At 36.0% G+C, this 21,889-nt stretch overlaps 1 protein-coding gene across 6 annotated transcripts in view; it reads left to right on the top strand.

Annotated features, from left to right (window-relative positions):
* LOC149791118 (ATP-dependent 6-phosphofructokinase-like) overlaps positions 1-10,425 on the top strand; it is a 100,867-nt gene extending 90,442 nt beyond the window's left edge. For all 6 annotated transcript variants that reach the window (XM_089973040.1, XM_089973039.1, XM_089973038.1 and 3 more), the window contains 2 exons: positions 2,901-3,006; positions 7,185-10,425. In XM_089973040.1, the coding sequence (XP_089829166.1) occupies positions 2,901-3,006; positions 7,185-7,323 (245 nt within the window). In that variant the 3' untranslated portion in view covers positions 7,324-10,425. The remainder of the gene's footprint in view (positions 1-2,900; positions 3,007-7,184) is intronic.
* Positions 10,426-21,889: the final 11,464 nt, after the last annotated feature.

The raw sequence follows: 21,889 nt of genomic DNA, 5'->3' as shown, positions 1-21,889 counted from the left end.
TTTTATGAAATTGACCTTTAAAATATGGACTAGCAGTAAAAAAGCAAAAGCTCTGGCAAAACGATTGTTGCTGAAAAATACAGATAATTGCATCATCGATGTTTGATTTGGATCCAGGTTTCATATTAGAATCAGTGGAATTAGTCAGGGAACCAGACTAACATTACAGCAGTACCTCACATGCTTTAGACTGCACATATTTGTTCCATGTGAAGCATCTGCATGATCAAACTGTTGATTATAGAATTTTTAAAAATGGCATCCAGCAAGTGATGTTGAAGATGTAGTTAAGCCTCTTAAATAGTGCTAATAATCAGCACAGAAGAGTGAAAAGGAGTATTCAGGTTCTTGTGAATAAAAGCAGGAAGGGACAAATTAAGTTTATTGGACATCATGTTTCGATTTGAGTATGTCGAGTGGCGGGAGATATGATTGCCATCGTCACATGAAATTAATAAATACTATTGACTTACATCAGGCTGTGAAATATAAACAAGCCATTGAGGTGCATGTGGTTTGGAACTGAAGTTTGCACTAGTGGTAAATAAGGTCTATGTGTACTTTACAAACTTTTCATTTGCGCTTAATGTTTACCTACTTGCATAGTTCGAATACTGAATTTTTAATACATTTGTCAGCTTTACAGCAGCAGTTTATAATATTTTGTTACACCTTACTGAAAACTGGTCAAACTTATGGAAAAATATAAACTGCCTTACTGAGACCATCTCATCAGGGTTGGCAGGTTTGTAGTGAAATATGAAGAGTGTTTAGAGACATTATTTATGTATAGATAAATAAGTCCTTCATATTAGTGAAATATGAAGAATGTTTAGAGACATTATTTATATGTCTTGATATAAATGTCCTCCATTATAGTGAAATATGAAGAGTGTTTAGAGACATTTATTTGTCTAGATAAATAAGTCTTTCATTATAGTGAAATATGAAGAGTGTTCAGAGACACTATTTATTTGTCTTGATACAGATGTCTTTCATTATAGTGAAATTCAGGATTTAATGTTAAATGATACGATTCTCATTTAAAATAATAAGGTAAATAATCCAATATTTATCGCCTTCCAAAGTTATGAAACTAATTTATTCAATCTGGGGATTGTTGGAACTTTAAGTAGTGATGAAAGCATTTATCACCTTAAGTTATTGAAACTATTCAAGTTGCAGATAGCCAAAGCTTTTCTGTGGATTGTGCTTTTTTGGCACTTATTAAAAAAGGAATATAAGGTTGTGATAGCGTTTTTATTATCATTTCAATAATCACATGCATCATATAGATTTGAGAATATTTTTATTTAAAAAAAGAATGATGGATAAGAATAGGGTAAGAGTATGGTTCTCCATCTTGGACCTTATTTCCTTTCTTTCTGTTGATAGCAGCAATATATAATACATTTCCTTAGTATCTATTTATAGCAGCAGCACATAATACATTTCCTTAGTTTCTATTTATAGCTGCAGTATATGATGCATTTCCATCTTGGATCTACTTGCCTTAGTTTCTCTTTTTAGCAGCAGTATATAATACAATCTTTATTTTCTATCTATAGCAGCAGTATATAATACATTTCCATCTTGGGCCTACTTTCCTTAGTTTCTATTTATAGCAGCAGTACATGACACATTTCCATGAATACAGACAGGTTTCTTCAAGTTAAAAATTTATCTCATGAATTCATTCATATTAATAAGAAATTTGACTTATTATAATTTATAGTGGAGTAGAACTTGCACTGGTGTTTCACTGGCCTACTGTAAGACAGCATGTTCAACAAAAACAACAATAACAATGTCCCACTTGTCTACTGTAAGACAGCTTGTTCAACCAAAACAACAACAATGTCCCACTGGCCTACTGTAAGACAGCTTGTTCAACCAAAACAACAATGTCCCACTGATATACTGTAAGACAGTTTGTTCAACCAAAACAACAACAATGTCCACTGGCCTACTGTAAGACAGCTTGTTCAACTAAAACAACAATGTCCCACTGATATACTGTAAGACAGCTTGTTCAACCAAAACAGCAACAGTGTCCCACTGGCCTACTGTAAGACAAGCTTGTTCAACTAAAACAACAACAATGTCCCACTGGTCTACTGTAAGACAGCTTGTTCAACCAAAACAACAACAATGTCCCACTGGCCTACTGTAAGACAGCTTGTTCAACCAAAACAACAATGTCCCACTGATATACTGTAAGACAGTTTGTTCAACCAAAACAACAACAGTGTCCCACTGGCCTACTGTAAGACAGCTTGTTCAACTAAAACAACAATGTCCCACTGATATACTGTAAGATAGCTTGTTCAACCAAAACAACAACAGTGTCCCACTGGCCTACTGTAAGAAAGCTTGTTCAACCAAAACAACAACAATGTCCCACTGGCCTACTGTAAGACAGCTTATTCAACCAAAACAACAACAATGTCCCACTGGCCTCCTGGCTATCCCCTTGTCCAACATAATCATCATCCAGGTTTAATTTGGTAGACCTTAACACCTAGCCAGGTTATAACTTTTGTCAGTGATTATTTAAGTTTCTGGGCTTAATGCTATTTTCAGCACATGTTAGGCTATACATGGCATACGTATATCTGGTGGAGAGAACCCCTGACCCAATGTCAAACTTTCTCACATGCCTACTTTGGTCAAAACTAGATTTAAACCCGTGTGGACAGAGGTGAGTTGTGAGTGATATGTAAAGAAAATCACTTTAGACCATGCAGCCACCTGGGGCCCTTATTGGTCATTGTAATGTCAGTTATGCGATTGATTGATTGATTGATTGATTGATTGATTGATTGATGTACAACTGTGATAGGCCTATAGATTACAAAATATTTATTGATGTGATTAAACTTTTGTCTTTTACTTGACAGGTAAGCTGAAGGCAACATCCCCAAGTACAGCTGTACTTCTGGGTATGCAGAAAAGACATCTTACTTTCACCCCAGTGGAGGAACTAAAGAAAGAAACAAACTTTGAGTAAGTCAAATTGAATTTGTGAAATGTAATTATCATTTAACATTTGGGGAAAATGTTAATATTTTTTTATTATGACTGCCTTGAATTGTTCATAGATTCTGAAACAAATTGTAACCCAATCAAACTTTTGGTATCATTTACTGAAGATAACAAAACTAAACATTCTCTGAATGAAAAATTGAGGAAATGCATAAAGTAAATTCTTGTGTCCCAGCCATATGCTCAGATTCTTGTCAGGAATTGCATCAAAGTTGGTTTAGGAATTCCATACAGTAAATTCTTATAGCCTTAATGTGGCCTCTTGACAAGAATTACATACAGTAGATTACAGTGGCCTCACAGTTGGCATCTTGACGAGAATTACATACAGTAGAATACAGTGGCCTTACAGTTGGCATCTTGACGAGAATTACATACAGTAGAATACAGTGGCCTTGCAGTTGGCATCTTGACGAGAATTACATACAGTAGAATACATTGGCCTCACAATTGGCCTCTTGACAAGAATTACATACAATATACTACAGTGGCCTCACAGTTGGCCTCTTGACAAGAATTACATACAGTAGAATACAGTGGCCTTACAGTTGGCTTCTTGACAAGAATTACAGAAGAATACAGTGGCCTCACAGTTGGCTTCTTGACAGGAATTATGTACAGTAGAATACAGTGGCCTTTCAGTTGGCATCTCGACAAGAATTACATACAGTAGAATACAATGGCCTCACAGTTGGCTTCCTGACAAGAATTACAGTTAGTAGAATACAATGGCCTCACAGTTGGCATCTTGACAAGAATTACAGAAGAATACAGTGGCCTCACAGTTGGTCTCTTGACAAGTATTACAGAAGAATACAGTGGCCTCACAGTTGGCCTCTTGACAAGAATTACATACAGTATACTACAGTGGCCTCACAGTTGGCCTCTTGACAAGAATTGCATACAGTAGAATACAGTGGTCTCAGTTGGCTTCTTGACAGGAATTACATACAGTAGAATACAGTGGCCTCACAGTTGGCCTCTTGACAAGAATTACATACAGTAGAATACAGTGGTCTCACAGTTGGCTTATTGATAGGAATTACATACAGTAGAATACAGTGGCCTTGCAGTTGGCCTCTTGACAAGAATTACATACAGTAGAATACAGTGGCCTCACAGTTGGCCTCTTGACAAGAATTACATAAAATAGAATACAGTGGTCTCACAGTTGGCTTATTGATAGGAATTACATATAGTAGAATACATTGGCCTCACAGTTGGCTTCTTTAATCTGTTACAGATACACCAATTAATCAGTTTTTAGTACTTGATGATTGTTTATATGAAAACAGGCAAAAATCCTTTGATCTTTTCTGATTGCATTGGTCACAATGCTGAGACTATTTTCACCCATTCTCTTAATCAGATGTATGGCACAACATAGGATCCACACCTAGCTCCATCTGACTAAATCCTATTTAGTCTGCATACTATCTCCATCTGCCTATATTCTATTGATTTTGCACCCTATCTCCATCTGTCTATATTCTGTTGAGTCTGTACCCTCACTCCATCTGTCTATATTCTATTGAGGCTGCAACTCTATCTCCATCTGTCTATATTCCATTGAGTCTGCATCCTCTCTCCATCTGTCGATATTTTATTGAGTCTGCACCCTCTATCCATCTGTCTGTATTCCATTGAGTCTACACCCTTTCTCCATCAATCTAAATTCCATTAAGTCTGTATTTCTCTCATTCTGTCTATATCCCAATATGTCTGCACCATATCTCTATCTGTCTGTATTCCATTGACTCTACACCCTCTCTCCACTGTCGACATTCTATTGAGTTTATAGCCTTTCTCAATCTGTCCATTGAGTTGTTGTTGTTGTAGGGTTTAGCACCATTTTTCAGCACACGATAGGCTATACGTGTCGGCCAATATTAATGGCAGAAGGAGAACCCCGGGAAGAACCACCGACCCACGAGAAGCTTCTGACAAGCTTTCTCACATACTCATATTGGCTGAATCCTAGACTTGAACCCACGCAGAGGTGAGATGGCATTGATCCGTAACGGAGAGCGCCTTAGACCACTTGGCCACTTGGGGCCCTATATTCCATTGAGTCTGTACCCTGTCTCAATCTGTCTATATCCCATTGAGTCTGCACTCTATCTCCATCTGTCTATATTCCATCGAGTCTACACCCTCTCTCCATCTGTCAATATTCCATTGAGTCTGCACTCTATCTCCATCAGTCTATACTCTTGAATCTGCACCATCTCTCCATCTGTCTATATTCCATTGAGTTTACACCCTCTCTCAATCTGTCTATATTCCATTGAGTATGTACCCTATCTCCGTCCGTCTACATTGGCTCTGCATCCTATCTCTATCTGTCCATATTCCATTGAATCTGCACCCAATGGGGCTGACTGATGCAAGACCAATTCCAGACAAGGTGGAACAGCAAACTGGTCTCCTTTGTTTCTCCATTCCTAGACCCAGAGGCATGGGCCATCAGCACCCTTTCAGACAGCTCATAGGAAATATGGACATATGCCATCCCATTGTTGTACATAAAGTGCAGGCTTACTTTGTCCTTTCACCCCAAAATCTTGACCTGTGCAAACCCTCTTGGCATGCTTTTTTTGTCAGGAAAAAATTGAAGAATATGCCTACATTCTTCTTTAGTGGATGTTCATTCACAGCTTTGTTGGCGTTTTGTCAAAGTTACTAAAGGTGATAAAAGTTGTAAGATTGAAGATGAATATCCACGTCAAACCAGTGAATCTGGCAGTGAAAGCATTCAGGGTTTTGATAGTTGGCCAAGCTGCTAAAGTCTTTGACCGCCAACAGTGTAACATATTTTGGCCAAGTTGTTAAAGTCTTTGACTGCCAACAGTGTAACATATTTTGGCCAAGTTGCTAAGTCTTTGACCACCAACAGTGTAACATATTTTGGAGGTGAAAGCCACAACTACAGCAGGGAAGATTTAATTTCTTTGAAGCCTGAATTAATGATAAAAGAGACCAGTTTATGCGAATGCAAAATTTGTCACTTGATTAATGAGCTATTACTTGAAAAGAAAGGTAATTAAGAAAATATGGGTATTTATATGGGTATTTATATGGTTATTTATATGGGTATTTATATGGGTATATATGTGGTTATTATAAAATGCATATTTATATGGGTATTTGTATAGGTATATGTATGGTTATTATAAAATGCATATTTATATGGGTATATATATGGTTATTATAAAATGCATATTTATATGGGTATTTATATGGTTATGTATATGGTTATTATAAATCACATATTTATATGGGTATATATATGGATATTATAAAACGCATATTTATATGGGTATTTTTATGGGTATATATATGGTTATTATAAAATGCTTATTTATATGGGTATATATATGGTTATTATAAAATGCATATTTATATGGGTATATATATGGTTATTATAAAATGCATATTTATATGGGTATATATGTGGTTATTATAAAATGCATATTTATATGGGTATTTATTTTAATAAATGCTAGTAGATAATGAGTGAAAACTAAGGTTAAATGAGAGCAAGGTCTGAGACAGAAAATTCCATGGTGCAATTCATTTCAGGTTAACCAGTTAACCATTCAAGCTTGCTAATGTTTTCACGAGTTACATATCACATGATAAAATGTTTATTGCAATAATGTAAGTGTCCAAGGAAAATGTGACAAAGTTAAGGCAGCAAAGCCGTTGAAGCAAAAAAGATTATCTCATCTTTTTAGTAATTGTAGTACATATGTATTCAAGTTTTACATTGTCCCTTTAAAATGTTGTATGTCTCCAGAGTCTGGAGGTGAAGGACAGTGTCCCCTGGCCTTGGGATCCTGTGTACAACACTGTCCTCATTCCAGAGGTTGTAATACTGAAACTAATCCAGAAAATCAGAGGCAGGGCATGCAGAATGGTTCTGATTGTCCCTCTCCAATGGGACAGATATTGGATGAATGATCTATTCAGTATAATAACATTGTAGTAAGCTTGGGTTATTTAAGCAGTTGAGATCGTCGATATTCTGTCAGTCCCTGCTTTACAGTTGTACACTAATATATATCAGATTCAATTATTTATGTATTTATACATTGAAATAAGTCCTCTCTCCATATCATTTTTTTTCCCTCCTTCAGGAAGCGAATACCTAACAATCAGTGGTGGTTGAAACTGCGCCCTCTTCTCAGAATTATGGCCAAGCATGCAGAGAAAGCCTACATTACAGAGGGTGTGTTTTCTCGTGTAGACGAAGTTGAAGATGAGGACAATATATAATCTGTAATTGTTAACTGGGTTGAATTTTAAAATCTGTAGCTTTTTTTGTCTCAGCACCCTGGCTGCATAATGTCACTAATGTAACCGTGTTCAAATTGAAGGTACGTAGAGCTTCTTGGGTTTCCTGAAAATTTGTTTACATCAACTCATTGTCTCGTGTGTATCATTTTTAGTAAGATATGCATTAGCAGATTATTTAGATGGGACTGCTATAACACAGTGTTATGATGTTCATCAATCTACTCGTCTATCAGTTTGATTTCTGAATAATAATATTGTAATTTTCCACCGCCTGCTGTTTCTAATCTATATGGATAGCTTACACTTCGAGTTGCAAGGAATTCCATTGATCTCAAGGTCTAAAGGTCAGGTCACTGATAGATAGATTTCACGTAAGGTAATTAAGAATCCCATTTATTTCAAGGTTCAAAGGTCAGATCACTGTCACTGAAAGAATGTGGCTTCTACACAATAACAGGAGTTCTCCACCTGTTGGTGTTACCTAATTTTGTGGGTGGCATCCACTTCCAAAAAGGAGGAACCATATAGATTTTTGTCTTGGAAGGGCAAAGATCAAGGTCACTGAAAGAATATGAATAGTTTGTGCACAGTGACTTGATTTTTCAATCTTCCATGGTTGCATTGTTTTGTGGAAGACCTGCATTTGGTTCATGGGAGAACTTTTATTAGAAAGTTCAAAGGTCAAGGTCACTGACTGAATGAAGAAACCTATCTGTGCAGTAACATTGGTTCAACATCACACAACTCAGCTAGACTTTGTAGATGGCTTTCCCTTAGGTTAGTGCACATAGCTAATAATAATGCTGATTCACATGTTTTTTATTCATGTAATATATATATTCTGTATACAGTACACTGAACTATAATGAACTGATACAAATGGAGTCCATGTAATACACATATCATATGCACTGTACACTGAACTGTAATGAACTGAAGCAAATGGAGTCCAATTTTGTGCTGGTAATTTTGTGTCAGTATCAAATTTCATATTAAAATATCTGTGTTGACAGCATTTCCAGGTTTACTAGTAGAACTTAACATGGGAACATTTGTTAGATATGGAACTATGTATTGAAAAAAGTTTACAAGAGTGGTTTTACTTTTTACCAATCAGTACCAAACTTGCCAATATCTATTTTATTAAACAGTGGCTCATATTTCTTTTTCTCTTGAATGTTTTTATTGTACGTTTAAATATGTATATTTTTATTGACTTTGTTTTGTTTGTATGCTTGTACATTTAAAGTTGAAATAGCTGTTCTGTCATTGTGGAAAAGTTTACATGTTTGATTTTTGTTATTATTTATTACTTTCACATTCTCGCATGGAATTTGTATCTTAAACTTCACCATATTATACGCAAGTAACATGATTATACATTGTTCCTTGTGACATCTAAAGATTTCTTAACATTGTCCCTTGTGACATCGAAAGATTTCTTAAATTTGTTCCTTGTGACATCTAAAAATATGCATCCAAAAAAAAATGACCCTGTTGGAGATTTCTAAAGTATTTACTTTCGGTTGGAAATGCAGACATGGGTATGCAACAGAGTCTTGTCTGATTCTTATGATAGTCATGGTCCACTTGGTACTCATGGTTAATTTCATAGCTATGGTTTATTTGGTAGTCATGGTCAGTTAAATAGTAATGGTCCAATTGTTAGTGATGGTCAGTTTGATTGTCATAGTCAGTTTCTTAGTCCTGGTCATTTTGATAGTCATTGTCCATTTGGTGCTTATGGTCCATTTGGTTGTCAGTAGATTCATTTTTGCCATGTTACCTGATAGAAAGCTTATTTTCTTACTGACTGAAATTACAGTGGATATCAATATTTGTTACATTAATGTGATTTACTTCACTTGACTGGCCAGAAATTCAGATATGATACAAAAACTTGTGATACGTAGAGAATTCTACTCACTGTCCTTTTTATAATATGAATTAAAAAATTATAAAACCAGTGTCAATAGTCATATATCAGTTCAGTATCATTAACGTCCTTTTTTAGTGCCCATTATTGTTAATATTGATGTCCATTATTATTCATATTGATGTCCATTATTATTAATATTGATGTCCATTATTATTAATACTAATGCCCATTATTATTCATATTAATGTCCATTATTATTAATATTGATGCCCATTATTATTCATATTAATGTCCATTATTATTAATATTGATGTCCATTATTATTAATACTAATGCCCATTATTATTCGGGGCCCCGAGTGGCCGAGTGGTCTAAAGCGCTCACTGTTACGGATTACTGCCATCTCACCTCTGTCTGCGTCGGTTCGAGTCTCAGATTCGGTTAATGTGGTTATGTGAGAAAGCTTGCCAGTAGCTTCTCATGGGTTGGTGGTTCTTTCCGGGGCTTTTCCGGGTTCTTCCTCCACCATTAATACTGGCCGCCATGTATAGCCTATCTTGTGCTGAAAAATGGCATTAAGTCCTACAACAACAACAACAACAACCATTATTATTCATATTAATGTCCATTATTATTAATATTGATGTCCATTATTATTAATATTGATGTCCATTATTATTCATATTAATGCCCATTATTATTAATATTGATGTCCATTATTATTAATATTGATGTCCATTATTATCAATATTGATGTCCAAAATTCTTTCTTTACTCAGTAAGAAATTATTCAGAAGTCGAACAAACCATGTGCCAAATGAGGAGTTAACTTTTTTATTTAGCAAAGTGACGTGTGAACAACCTGACTTCAGGTTCCCAGATTCAGCAGTAGCACTTGAGCAGACTTTTCTTAAATTGAGTCTCGGTATTGGAAACTAAAGGTAGATCTGTGCCATCAATTCCAAAATGTCTGGCATGAAACCTTGTCTGATGTTGAATAGTCATTGATTTATGTTGGAAATGTATTGTTTTGAGTGTTTTTAACCTCAGAGAGTGAAATATTTCTTATAGTCCTTTAATATTTGGAATGCATATTAACAGATTTGATTGTTAATATTTGGATTGCATATTAACAAATTTGATTGTTAAAGCTACTCTTGAATTAAATTTCTTGACATCATAAACCATATTTGGAGACCCCATGATTTTGTTTGTTTTTTATCAATATGTAATCAATGTTCATCCGTAGCCAACAATCTCTATCACAATACAGGTGCCTAGCCCTTCTATACTCTACAAGAGGCCTCAGTACTTTATTGTATTACCACCTTTATCCCACTACAGCTTCCAAGCCATGATATACTATATGAGAGGCCTCAGTACTTTATTGTATTACCTCCTTTATCAGACTTTATATGAGAGGCCTCAGTATTTTATTGTATTACCTCTTTTATCCCACTTTATATGAGAGACCTCATTACTTTATTGTATTGCCTCCTTTATCCCACTGCAGCTTCCAATCCATGATATACTATATAAGAGGTCTCAGTACATTATTGTATTACCTCCTTTATCCCACTTTATATGAGAGGCCTCAGTATTTTGTAGTATTACCGCCTTTATCCACCTTTATATGAGAGGCCTCATTACTTTATTGTATTGCCTCCTTTATCCCACTGCAGCTTCCAATCCATGATATACTATATGAGAGGACTCAGTACTTTATTGTATTACCTCCTTTATCCCACTTTATATGAGAGGCCCAAGTACGTTATAGTATTACCTCTTTTATCCCACTTTATATGAGAGGCCTCAGTACTTTATAGTATTACCTCCTTTATCCCACTTTATATGAGAGACCTCAGTACTCTATTGTATTACCTCCTTTATCCCACTGCAGCTTCCAAGCCATGATATATGAGAGGCCCCAGTACTTTATAGTATTACCTCTTTTATCCCACTTTATATGAGAGGCCTGAGTATTTTATAGTATTGCCTCCTTTATCCCACTTTATATGAGAGGCCTCAGTACTTTATTTTATTACCTCCTTTATCCCACTGCAGCTTCCAAGCCATGATATACTATATGAGAGGCCCCAATACTTACAGTATTACCTCTTTTATCCCACTTTATATGAGAGGCCTCAGTACTTTTATTGTATTACCTCATTTATCCCACTGCAGCTTCCAAGCCATGATATACTATATGAGAGGTCCTAATACTTACAGTATTACCTCTTTTATCCCACTTTATATGAGAGGCCTCAGTACTTTATTGTATTAACTCCTTTATCCCACTGCAGCTTCCAAGCCATGATATACTATATGAGAGGCCCTAATACTTACAGTATTACCTCTTTTATCCCACTTTATATGAGAGGCTTCAGTACTTTATTGTATTACCTCCTTTATCCCACTGCAGCTTCCTGGCTGTACTGTACCTTTAATGGGCCTAAACCTCCTCTGTCCCACTACAGCTTCCAAGCCCTGCTGAACCATGCAATAGGCCTGAAAACGTTATTGTATGAACTGTATCCCACTGCAGCTTCCTGGTCCTACTGTACCCTGTAATTGGCCCCAGTATTTTAACTGTATTGTCCCATATATCCCAGTACAACTTCCTAGCCATGCTATACCCTGTAATGGGCCCCACAATTTTTTTGTATCACCCCCAGTGTTGGCATCAGTGTCCACATCAGTGCATATAAAACATGTACATGTTTTCAGGAAAAATGTATCTTAACCATTTTTTCTCCCTTCTTTACTAGGTAACACTTCACTTTGAAGTGGATTTTATAATTCCAAATCCCAGGAGAGGAGGCTAAGGGGGGCTGACTTTATATATACATATATATGGGGGGGGGTTTACTGGGACTATCTTTTACACTTCACCGACTGTTGTAAGTTGTGCTTTAAGTTTATTTCTGATACTTTGTTTGTACTAGATTTAGCAAACTAGATGATTGGTTGCATTTCTATTAGAACCACATACAACAGAAGGTCACTGTGACCTACATTTCACATTTTACTTGCTACATTAGGATTTTGGGTAAGCTCATAACTACATAAGTTTTTGTTTTGTCCTGTGTACATTCTGTTATAACTGGAAACATGAGACATGGTGAGGGGATACAACTTGAGTGTCATGATCACAAATGCAGGACTTTGTGACCCATCTTTCATGCTGCACTGACATGGTTTCCATTTTCTGTTTTAACTGATTTTTCATTTCAATGTTTCAAGATTCCTAATAAGATAAACTATTATCAAGGGTTCAGTTCTCATCACAGATATTTTAAGATCCATTTAGACTCAAATGTAATGTGTAAGATTTAAAAAAAATGATGAAGGCTTTCATATATATATATATATATATATATATATATATATATATATATATATATATATATAAGATAAAATGGGGGATGAAATCTGCTAGTAACAATATTCCTGTCAGTGTTTTTATCTTTAGTCAGAACGCGATTAACACCACATTAATGTGGAATCTTATTTAATTATGTCTGCACTGACAAGCAGTCATTTATGATACCTCCATGAAGGCACTGAATGGAAGAAAGAAAGAAATGATTGTCCACTTAATTTTGAATTAAAAAATTTAACATGATAATGCATCAACTGAAATCTTCACGACATCGTTATGCATTCCCTATCAGAAACATATTTGATTTCCATGATGGATATGACATCTATTCAATGACAGTCATACATTCACTATCATAAACATATTTAGCTTTTGGTAATCTTTCAATGATGCGTGACACAATGGATTTAAGTTCAATTTAGCTTTTTGCTTATAATCATATTAAATGTTTTTTACTTAAGTAACCACAAGGATCTACTGATATAATTAGATCAACACATAAGCTGTACTACGACTTTGACTTGGAAATTATACATTGTGTCTCCTTAGAATGTGTCAGGAAACTTGTGTAGGAAAAAGGAAACAATAGTAAACCATCACCTAAAATTTACATGGCATACATTAATAGTTCAAACTTAAATAGGGTCAAAAACACACAGACTACACTCAGATAGGGTCAAAAACACACAGACTACACTCAGATAGGGTCAAAAACACACAGACTACACTCAGATAGGGTCAAAAACACACAGATTACACTCAGATTACACAGTGGGGTTCAGTAAGGAATAAGGTAAATGCTCTTAAAATAGTTGGCCTCAAAGGAGGTAATGGAGGAAAATAGTGACACAATACACTATATATAGAAATAAAGGCTTATTAGCCTTCATGCTGGTATTTATTGACCATGATGATCATTCATGCTGGTATTTATTGACCATGATGATCATTCATGCTGATATTTATTGACCATGATGACCATTCATGCTGGTATTTATTGACCATGATGACCATTCATGCTGATATTCATTGACCATGATGACCATTCATGCTGGTATTTATTGACCATGATGATCATTCATGCTGATATTTATTGACCATGATGACCATTCATGCTGGTATTTATTGACCATGATGACCATTCATGCTGATATTTATTGACCATGATGACCATTCATGCTGGTATTTATTGACCATGATGATCATTCATGCTGATATTTATTGACCATGATGATCATTCATGCTGGTATTTATTGACCATGATGACCATTCATGCTGGTATGTATTGACCATGATGATCATTCATGCTGGTATTTATTGACCATGATGATCATTCATGCTGGTATGTATTGACCATTATGACCATTCATGCTGGTATTTATTGACCATGATGACTATTCATGCTGGCATTTACTGACCATGATGACCATTCATGCAGATATTTATTGACTACGATGACCATGCATGTTGGCATTTACTGACCATGATGATCATTCATGTTGGTATGTATTGACCATTATGACCATTCATGCTGGTATTTATTGACCATGATAATCATTCATGCTGGTATTTATTGACCACGATGACCATTCATGCTGGTATTTATTGACAATGATGACCATTCATGCTGTTATTTATTGACCATGATGACCATTCATGCTGGTATTTTTTTTTACCATGATGACTATTCATGCTGGCATTTACTGACCTTGATGACCATTCATGCTGATATTTACTGACCATGATGATCATTCATGCTGGCATTTACTGACCTTGATGACCATTCATGCTGATATTTACTGACCATGATGATCATTCATGCTGGCATTTACTGACCTTGATGACCATTCATGCTGGTATTTTTTTTACCATGATGACTATTCATGCTGGCATTTACTGACCTTGATGACCATTCATGCTGATATTTACTGACCATGATGATCATTCGTGCTGATATTTATTGACCATGATGACCATTCATGCTGGTATTTATTGACCATGGTGACCATTGATACTGATAATGACTATGCTGACAATTTATGATGAATATTCGTTCCCTGTGAGTTTGCCTTAATACTGCACTTCACAAGTGGGAGCAGAAAGATTATGCTTACCTGGAAAATGCCACTCAGCACTGTACAATAGTGTAACACTTCTGACTCTACCGATGTGAATGTTTATGTCAAAAGGTTTAAGTGAGATAAAACAAGATTGTCAGCTTGAAAACGCGAACCAATACTGTGACGGCTCAGTATTTGATGTGGTAAGAAGAAATGGTACAATACACAACAGAGGGATTGTAAGAAGTTCACATTCCAGTCTGTCTGCACGGCAATGGTAACAACACAAGAGAGGGATTGTAAGAAGTTCACATTCCAGTCTGTCTGCACGGCAGTGGTAACAACACAAGAGAGGGATTGTAAGAAGTTCACATTCCAGTCTGTCTGCACGGCAATGGTAACAACACAAGAGCGTAGGTACTGTTATGCCACACTGCGTTTGAACAAAACAATGCATCACTCGTTGTAAGCCATTTCATTGGCCAGACATATTTTCTTACTGCGTTTGCTTGGAACTGACTTCGGTAGCTCTTCACACAGTGACGAGGTTGGTCATGTTTTCAGGGTCTTGCCGCCAGGCGGTTTACAAAAATAATATCTTAAAACATTAAACTCATGCACGAACAATCGTACCATGGGCAGTCCCATGGAAAATGTGTCAGTCTTATTGCAAAATGCATCAAGGAATGTTTAATTGTATTATTATGTGAGAACGTTTTAGTCTCTGTGGTGATATTGTACAATGGTGGATTTTCCCTATGGATTTGATTTTTTAACTGCAATGTGCGTTTTCTTGAAACTCTCTAAGGGAAAATATACCATAAAAAAAACGTAAGTGTCATGATACGTTTTAAAAGTAGGAATTAAAGTCTCTCTCGCTCTCTCTTGAAATCCTGATGATATTTGTTTTGTTTGATACCTCTCCAATATTGTGATCAGTAGTTACCATAAATATTTGTCATGAAGTTTGCTATATCAACAAGGTAAATGGGTATTTGTCTCCAGAATACCTACTTCGTCCAAGAAGGAGAGACAAAAGTCAATATACATGTTATCGTTGTCAGGAGAAAGGACACTCTGCTTCAGAGTGCCATAAGAGAAAAGAGAAAAAACAGAAACAAGGAGAAAGGGGAGAGGTGTTAAGAAGAAATTGATGATGAGGAAGAACTTGTGCCAATGAAGAGATGGAAATGGATAAATTGACAATCTGAACCGATGCATTAGACCTGGTGTGAAGTTTCATATTAACTTCTAAAAGGGAAATGACCAGAAAGAAAACGTAAGCGTACCTTGGTCTTGACTTTTTTAAAATGAGGATGGTTAGCTTTGTTTTTATTGACACTGGATAAATATATGCTTTTTCACCTCTCTGTATCCATCGTCCGGGTCATTTTTTCAATTTTTGGAAGGGATGCTTTCTTTCAAGCACACACATTAGGCATGCAAACGGGTAAGACATAGTAATTCTGTTTATCCATCATTTTGTGTCTTGATTTGTTTCTAAAAGCACACATTGATGCCATATACTAACGGGTTTAATAGGTTTTGGAGTGTGTTGGTGTGGCTGTTTGGTAGAGTTGGTCATTGTAGGTGAGAGCTTAGGTGTTTTCATAAATAACCTTTTCTTCTTCACTCTGTTGATAGTATATAATGAGTTATTTCTTCACTCTGTGTTGATAGTAGATAATGAGTTATTTCTTCACTCTGTGTTGATAGTAGATAATGAGTTATTTCTTCACTCTGTGTTGATAGTAGATAATGAGTTATTTCTTCACTCTGTGTTGATAGTAGATAATGAGTTATTTCTTCACTCTGTTGGTAGTATAGATAATGAGTTATTTCTTCTCTCTGTTGGTAGTATAGATAATGAGTTATTTCTTCACTCTGTTGGTAGTATAGATAATGAGTTATTTCTTCACTCTGTTGGTAGTATAGATAATGAGTTATTTCTTCACTCTGTTGGTAGTATAGATAATGAGTTATTTCTTCTCTCTGTTGGTAGTATAGATAATGAGTTGTTTCTTCACTCTGTTGGTAGTATAGATAATGAGTTATTTCTTCACTCTGTTGGTAGTATAGATAATGAGTTATTTCTTCACTCTGTGTGGATAGTATATAATGGTTTTCTTCTACCCTCTGTGGGGTATGTATATTATGGTTTTTTCTTCTTCCATCTGTGCTGATAGTGTTTATTAGGTTAGTTTTTCTTCTTCCCTCAGTGTGCATTGTAGATATAGGATTTTTTGGGTGTGTTTTTTCCATCTTCCATGTGTAGATAGTGTATTTGGGGTTTGTTTTCCCTCCCTTCTGTGTTGATATTACATTTTGGGTTTGTTTTTTGTCCTTCACGTGTGTCAATAGTAGACTTTTTAGGGTTCATATGCGTTCGCGTTCGTTTGTGTGGATAGTATGCATTGTGTCTGTATGCGTTCCCGTATGTTTGTGTTGATAGTAGAGTGCGTGTTTGTATGCATTCGTGTACTTTTGTGTGGATAGTATATTTGGGGTTTGTATGCGTTCACGTACGTTAGTATGGATTGTAAGTGTTGTGTTTATATGCGTTCATGTATATTTGCATGGATAGTATATATTGTGTTTGTATATGATCCTGTACGTTTGTGTGGATAGTATATTAGGGGTTTGTAGGCGTTCATATACGTTTGTGTGGATAGTAGATATTGTGTTTGTATGCGTTTGCGTACATTTGCGTGGATAGTATATCTGTTGGTTGTTTTTTTTTCTTCCCGTGTGTGGATAGTATATTTAGGGTTTGTTCCTTTTCCCGTGTGTAGATTAGTATATTTGGGATTTGTTTTCCACCTTTCTGTGTAGATATTAGATGTTGGGTTTGTTTCTTTTTGTCTCCTTCCCGTTTGTATGCGTGCGCGTACGTTGTGTGGATAGTAGTTTCGGGTTTTTTATTTTCCTCTTCCCGTGTGTGGATAGTATATTTGGGTTTGTTTCCCTCCTTCTATGTGGAAATTATATTGTTTTGTTTTTATCCTTCCAGTATATTAATAGTAAATGTTGGGGATTGTATGCGTTCGCGTACGTTTGTGTGGATAGTATATTTGTGGTTTATATGCGCTCGCGTATATTTGTGTGGATAGTAGATACTGTGTGTGTATGCGTTCGTATACGTTTGTATGGATAGTATAGTTGGGGCTTGTTTTCCCTCCCTTCTGTGCTGATAGTATATTTGGTGCTTGATATTTCTCCTTCCCGTCTTGTGGATATTAGAGTGTGTGTTTGTTTGTGGTCGCATACGCTTATTTGGATAGTAGATATTGTGTTTCTAAGCGGTCGTGTATGTTTGTGTGGATAGTATATTTTTGGTTTGTTTTCCCTCCCTTCTGTGTTGATAGTATATTTTGGGTTTGGTTTCTACCTCTTCCATCTGCGTGGATAGTATATTTTGGGTTTGTTTTGTTTTTCCCCCTCTGTGGTGTGTGTGCGCGCGCGCACTCATAACGTATGGGTGTCTGTCTTTGTGTGCATGCGTACGTTTGATTTGTGTGTATGTGTGCACGCGTGCGTTTGTTTCTGTGTATGTATTGGTCTTTGCTTGTCCCTATAAAAAAAAATCCTTTTATCCCTATCAAATTCATTTCACCTACTACCTACCTACAGTAGCGCATATTCAAGTCAGCCACCTGCAACACTGTTGCCATTATTCCCCTAGTGTCCAGTACAGTGACGTCATTGAAGCTGGAAAATATGAGACTATAAATATAGAATTGGGTTTTTCCACATGTTGTAGTTATATATATACACTAGGGTTTATAAACAGGAACGTCACAAAAGCTGAGGAAACAATATATTGTGGGGTTTTCCAAAGGAAATTCCCACAAATTGTTGCTAAAAATAAATACTGGGTTTTTCCAAAGGAATTTCCTATCAGTGGTGAATATAAATAGATACTAGCTTTTTTCCACATAGTATTTTTGGCAGTGCAAGAGTTAGTCTATTTTGTGAGATTTTGTCTCCTTCTCTTACATTTTAAGCTAACACATAACGACTATACAAAACCAATAGTTCCAAGTTAAATTCCCCTTGACGCCAACGTCGCCCATTCAATTTCTCCGTATTCAATTCCCTTTGACGTTATAGTGGCCCATTAAATTTCCCTATGCTAAATTCCTTTTGACGATGTAGCGACCCACGACCTTTCAATAACCCTTGACGCTATGGTGGCCCACGACCTTTTTAAGGGTATGTTAAGATTGCTAATTAAAGAAGACAAGGAGGAGAATGACGATGAAGAGGATATAATAAGAATGAGGGAATGGAATGAACTGATAGAAAAGGAAGAGGAGAATGAGGAGATAAAGAAAGAGGAAGAGAATGAAAAGCAAAAGGAAGAAATAAATTAGAGTGAAAAAAGAAGACAACAGCAATAACAAAACTAAGAAGATGGTGGAGGAAAAGAAGAAACCAAAAGAGGACACACACAAAAACGAAAAAAAGGCCCTTTTCAGGGCCACTCATATGTCTCGAAAAGATTTGGTTTCTTGCCTAAAACAATTTTTTTAGTGCTATACATATGTTTACCGAAGATAGCACGAATTCAGGTCAGCCACTTGCTACATATGTTGCCAACAGCTAGTACCGTGACGTCACACCACCTGTTCCATTCCTATTGTACCTATACAGTCCCAATACTTTTTTGTCGCTCTATCGTCCCATCCATGTTAAAATTCTCCATATTAAATTCCCCTTTGTCTCTATACGTTCCCACGGTGTTTTTCCTTATATGTTCTCGTTTGTCCTACGGTATCCCACATTACTATTCATATAGCTACGATGCCTGCAGTGTGGCAGTTTATAAATATATATATATTAATGTACATTTACTTATTAGTTTATACAATAATTCAAACCACGGCCTGGTTTTCCTCTCTAGACTTGTACAGGAGTTATTGCATAATCCCGAGTAAAAGAAATATACCCTCTTGACTAAAAGATAGAATATTTACAGCATGTTTTTCCAGTGGAAAAAGTACCCCATAGTTACTTTGTTCCCTTAAGTCAAACATTGTCCTGAAATTTACTTTCTCCTCACAATATGCACAAAGAGTGTAAATTTGTCATAAGGTATGTGACATGCGCAAACAGTTTATTTTAATACAATACCCATCGTATATGCATGGTTGATTTTTATGACGAGCACAATAACTATAAATTCTTACATTCTAAGAGTTCGATTCCGCAGTTTTTAATGTTTAGTTTTCCTCACTATCGCAGGTTTAAACATATTTTCTTTGGAAACAATAATAAACCTGTAAGTAAAGGATTTTATCAGGACAAGTATTTCAGACTAGACTAAAGCAAACACAAAGTGGGGATCAAGAGGGAACTATAGGACGGCCTAAACTATAGCAGCAGAGAGGGCGAACAGACCATAGAATTCCGACAAACAAATAAAACAAACAAAATAAAATCATCTATAGAAAGGTCCAGATTTTTACAAATAAACGTTTCATGGGAGGTTTTTATTTTTTGTTGAAACCAACCCCATCAATAAAACCTTAGTTTGAAAAGGTAGCTGAAAAATAAAGTACTCTACGTGTTCATTTATTTTTTGTTTATTTACTGGACGACCAACATTGGTAGGCGCCCTCTCTGCTGCTATTAATTAAAAGATTTTATCAAGACCCACACGATATCTTGTTCTTGGATCATGTAGATTTATTGTTATAAATCCATGCGGAGTAGCTTGCGCTCGTGAGAAGAAGTTTCTGAATTTAATTATATCCATGTCACCACCACACCAAGTTTGATGAATATTTCGCAGCGTGTGTGTGTCTACACCATTAAACACAACTAAAATATTGCAGTTGTCTCTAATCTCCTTCGGAATTTGTGTATATCGTTGAGTAACATAGATCACATCTGTATTTTTATGTCTACCGCGAGAAAATATTCTGGCTGGATTTGATTGTTTATATAGCATCACATCGTCGTATACAACTAAATTATTAATAAATCCGTCTAAAACATCTACGGATGGTGCTTCATCAATATCGGTTATAAACTCTATAACATCATTACCTTCATCCAGTAATCGCGCGTTTTCATTGAAATCTTTAAGTAAATCATAACATCGTTGATCATCAGCGGATGGTGCTACTAAATACAATTTATCCCATTTTAACCATCTCATTATCAGAATAAGTAATAATTGCGTCTTACCCGATGCAGATGGTCCTATGATAATCATTCTGATGGAATTCGGTAGCGCAGGATGATGCTTAACAGGTTCTCGTTTTCTTGTCGCTGAGAAATCAATTATATCCATATATATTATATCATGAATTTATATTGCTTACGCTGTAGATCTAAAACTCCAACTACTGATTTAGCTACGGTTACAACAAAAAATAAAAAAATAGCGTATGTTGGAAAATGTTCTGTGTGCAGTAGGAAGAAATTTTCGTTTTTACCTAATAGGCGCGGTGGTGATATTGCTAATTTGATGTCAAAGTTTCCAGGTACTCCATGGGCTAAATACAGCGGAGAAAAACATCTACCAGGATATAATTATTGCGGTCCTGGTACCAGACTTGATATCAGGCTCGATAATCAAGATCAACCAAAACCAGGCGAGGAGCCAATAAACGCTATTGATCGAGCTTGTCACGCTCACGATGTTGCGTATAAAAGTAAAAATCTACAAGATAGACATATTGCAGATGTGAAATTAATTCACGCGTTAAATTCCATAAAAAATAAAAATATTAGAGAATCATTAGCCAATTGGTTAGTAAGATCTGCGATGAAAGGTAAATTAGCGTTTGGGGCTGGTAATTAATAATGGAATCGATTTATTATTCACCAAGAGGATACTGGAAGGGTAAAGCAGCAATTGGTAAACTTGCTGATGCAGCAGTGGTTAAACATTCTACTGCTAAAACGTGGTTATCCAAACAAGCAATATGGCAAATTTACCTGCCACCACCGAAACGAATTCAGTACGCGTATTTCGATGTCAGTGTTTCTAATTAAGTTCATCAAGCTGATATTCTGTTTTTACCGCATGATACTGTACGCAGAAAAACATACAAATACGCGTTAACCGTAGTTGATGTTGCAAGTAGATATAAAGAAGCAGAGCCGCTATCAACGAAAACATCATCTGAAGTAGCCCATGCGTTTGAACGAATTTATCAACGAGGACCATTACGATGGCCACAATTATTACAGGTTGATCCTGGTAAGGACTTT

This window comes from Sinohyriopsis cumingii, chromosome 10 (genome assembly GCF_028554795.1).
Source record: "Sinohyriopsis cumingii isolate HCF-2022 chromosome 10, ASM2855479v2, whole genome shotgun sequence".
Classification (NCBI taxonomy): domain Eukaryota; kingdom Metazoa; phylum Mollusca; class Bivalvia; order Unionida; family Unionidae; genus Sinohyriopsis; species Sinohyriopsis cumingii.
Note: the sequence above shows the minus strand (reverse complement) of the source record. Positions and strands in the feature narration are given on the sequence as shown.